This window comes from Nansenia antarctica (genome assembly GCF_963989245.1).
Source record: "Nansenia antarctica genome assembly, chromosome: 3".
Taxonomy (NCBI): domain Eukaryota; kingdom Metazoa; phylum Chordata; class Actinopteri; order Argentiniformes; family Microstomatidae; genus Nansenia; species Nansenia antarctica.
In genome coordinates, this window is record NC_137688.1 from 22,882,094 (window position 1) to 22,884,593 (window position 2,500).

The window sequence follows — 2,500 nt, forward strand, 5'->3', positions numbered from 1 at the left end:
TCTGGGTGGAGGAGTATTAAAACCTCCTTCAGGGACAGGGTTTTATCCAAACGCAGTGCGTCTTGTAAATCATGCCTTTTAACCACCAGCCCTTTCTGTAGCACTTTACAGGCTCAATGTTTTATTAATTGTGTGTCTTTGTATACTGAATGATCTCATATTGTGTATTATTCGGTTAAGGTTAGTTAGTTAGTTTTTATATTGAACGATAGCTCTTCAAAGACAAATTCCTATGTAAGCATTGTAAATACCTACAAATCACGAATAAAACTGGACTTGACACAGAAGCCCTTCCTCAATAGTTAGAAACGTGATTTCTCGCAATCCTCTCCTCCGTCCTCCACCCGCTACTTCTCAAAAAGCATTGGAGGAATATATCTGAGAACCTTGATCTCCTCCTCCAATGCGTTTTAAGCAGGAAGCGGGTAGACAATCATGTGTCTCAACGTTGACAAGGGGCCAGAGAGAGAAGGACTTCATTTGGAGATAACCCAGCATGCCTTTGGCCAGGTCAGAGGTCATCTCAGATACACTCATCACACTATGGCGCTAATATCAACATCTCCCCTGATAAAGCCCCCGAGAGTTCATCTGTAATGTACCAGTTGGAGCCCTGATATATACACATCTGTCATATGATTTACATTACTAACCACTGTCCTAGCTCAAGAGGAGAGAAAGAGGAAAACTGAGAAGTGGAAAGGAGAAGTACAAAGGAGAGAAGAGAGTGGAGAGAGAGAGAGATTGAGAGAGAGAGAGGGGGGCATTACTCCATGTCTAATTATTATAGTTATATCATAATCTACCAGTCCATTCCAATCAGGTGGAAACAAAGAGTTTTTCTACAACAATGAGTGTGTGACCTCAGATGAGAGCACATGCTTTCAACGCTGCTGGGCCCATTTTGTCTGGTGAAAGAAAAATATCCCCCCAGCGTGCCACTGGCTGAGACCAAGGCTCGAGGCATTCAAATAAACAACCTCTCGTTGCCTCCGAAACATTAGCACAAGATAAACAGTTGGGGGTGAAAGCCATCACAACAATAGACTCCCTCTCAGCTCGCCCGGTTCTACTGACACGATAGCGCTGCCATGACAAGCCCTCTGATCGCAAATGACTCCAAGATGGTCAGACGGAGTCCGACGCAGAGGAGGGGGGGAGAAACGCACGGCTGAGGCTTATCCTACCAGACATTCCCTCTCAACTGTCAGCATTACTATACGTACCGACGGCTGTTACTTTGTAATGCTGTGAACTGCTCAGGAATACCAAAAAATGCACACAAAAAAGGTCCCTTTTAAAGGGGTAGTTCGCCAAATTACTAAATTAAATATTTGGTTCCTAACCCTGAAAGGGTTAAAATATGGGATTTTGTCATTTGTGTGAACTATCCCTTTACGTGTCCTTTTGTGTGACAAGCCAGGTACCTGACAAAGACTGATGCCAAATATATGAGTGCACAGCTTGCACAGCAACTAAGCCCTTGTAAGTATTAGACTGAAAAGTTCATCCAACAACTCTAATATAATCTATCAGTGGGGCCAAAACAAATCAGATTTGGAGACAGCCCACATGAATAAGTAAAGCTAGCTCATGTGAATTAAAATTGCCATTAATCAGGCGTGTTTTTCCTCAGAGTTTAATATTTCATCGTTAGGGAGCGTACGAGCGTGCGTGTGTGTGTGTGTGTGTGTGTGTGTGTGTGTGTGTGTCTGGAACCTCCTTAACCCTGCGGCCCTCAGCTGGCTGAGTTCAGGAGCCCCGCCAGAGGACGGGAACGAAACGCCTGATTATTAATGAGCCTCTCCATTATGTCACCCTGAGTCTACGCCAGGGAATCAATGGAAAACAGGCTGAGACAGGAAGGAAGAAAGAGAGAGAGAGTGAGAGAGAGAGAGAGCAAGAGAGAGAGAGAGAGCAAGAGAGAGAGAGAGGTTACACTTGCACTTGTCTCCTCTCCTCTCTTGCACATCCTCTGTTTGCATAGTGATGTTGAGAGAGGGAGAAAGGCCAGTCATATCTGACCATACTCTACTCCCATCCCACTGCCAGGAGCTCTAATACAGCACAAGGATACTGAGTTCCAAATTGGTCCCTTGCCCCTTTTAGCCACTCCTGCAGATGTAAAAAAAAAAAAAAAGAAGCAATCTGGAGTTGGAATGTTTGCCATTCTTATTCTATTAGATCTGCAGCAGTAACTAGTGGCTAGTGGCTAGGCAGTAGGGGCTAGGGGCCGATTTGGAATTGAGCCATGCTAAGCTGAGCTGATGACAAGTCCACATCAGCGTAGTCAAGGTCAACCAGGGCTGCCTACCTCGCCAGTCTGGGTGAGGGTCAGCTTGGGCAGCTTGCTCTTGGAGCCCCCGTTGGCCGTACCACCACCGCCTCCGCCTCCGCCGCCGCCGCCGCCGAAGGCCGGGTTGCTGTAGCTGTCCCCCGCCTCCAGGGGAGGCTTGAGCTCCGGCGAGTCGTTGGGTACCTGGTCCTGGCCGTCCATGGG

At 46.9% G+C, this 2,500-nt stretch overlaps 1 protein-coding gene across 1 annotated transcript in view; it reads right to left on the reverse strand.

Moving 5' to 3' along the window:
• Window positions 1–2,500, reverse strand: part of aff2 (AF4/FMR2 family, member 2) — a gene marked incomplete at both ends in the record, with an annotated part of 174,232 nt that overhangs the window by 120,648 nt on the left and 51,084 nt on the right. Inside the window, one exon of the mRNA XM_080527086.1 lies at window positions 2,315–2,500. This exon is cut by the window's right edge and continues 162 nt beyond it. Coding sequence (XP_080383212.1) covers window positions 2,315–2,500 — 186 coding nt within the window. The remainder of the gene's footprint in view (window positions 1–2,314) is intronic.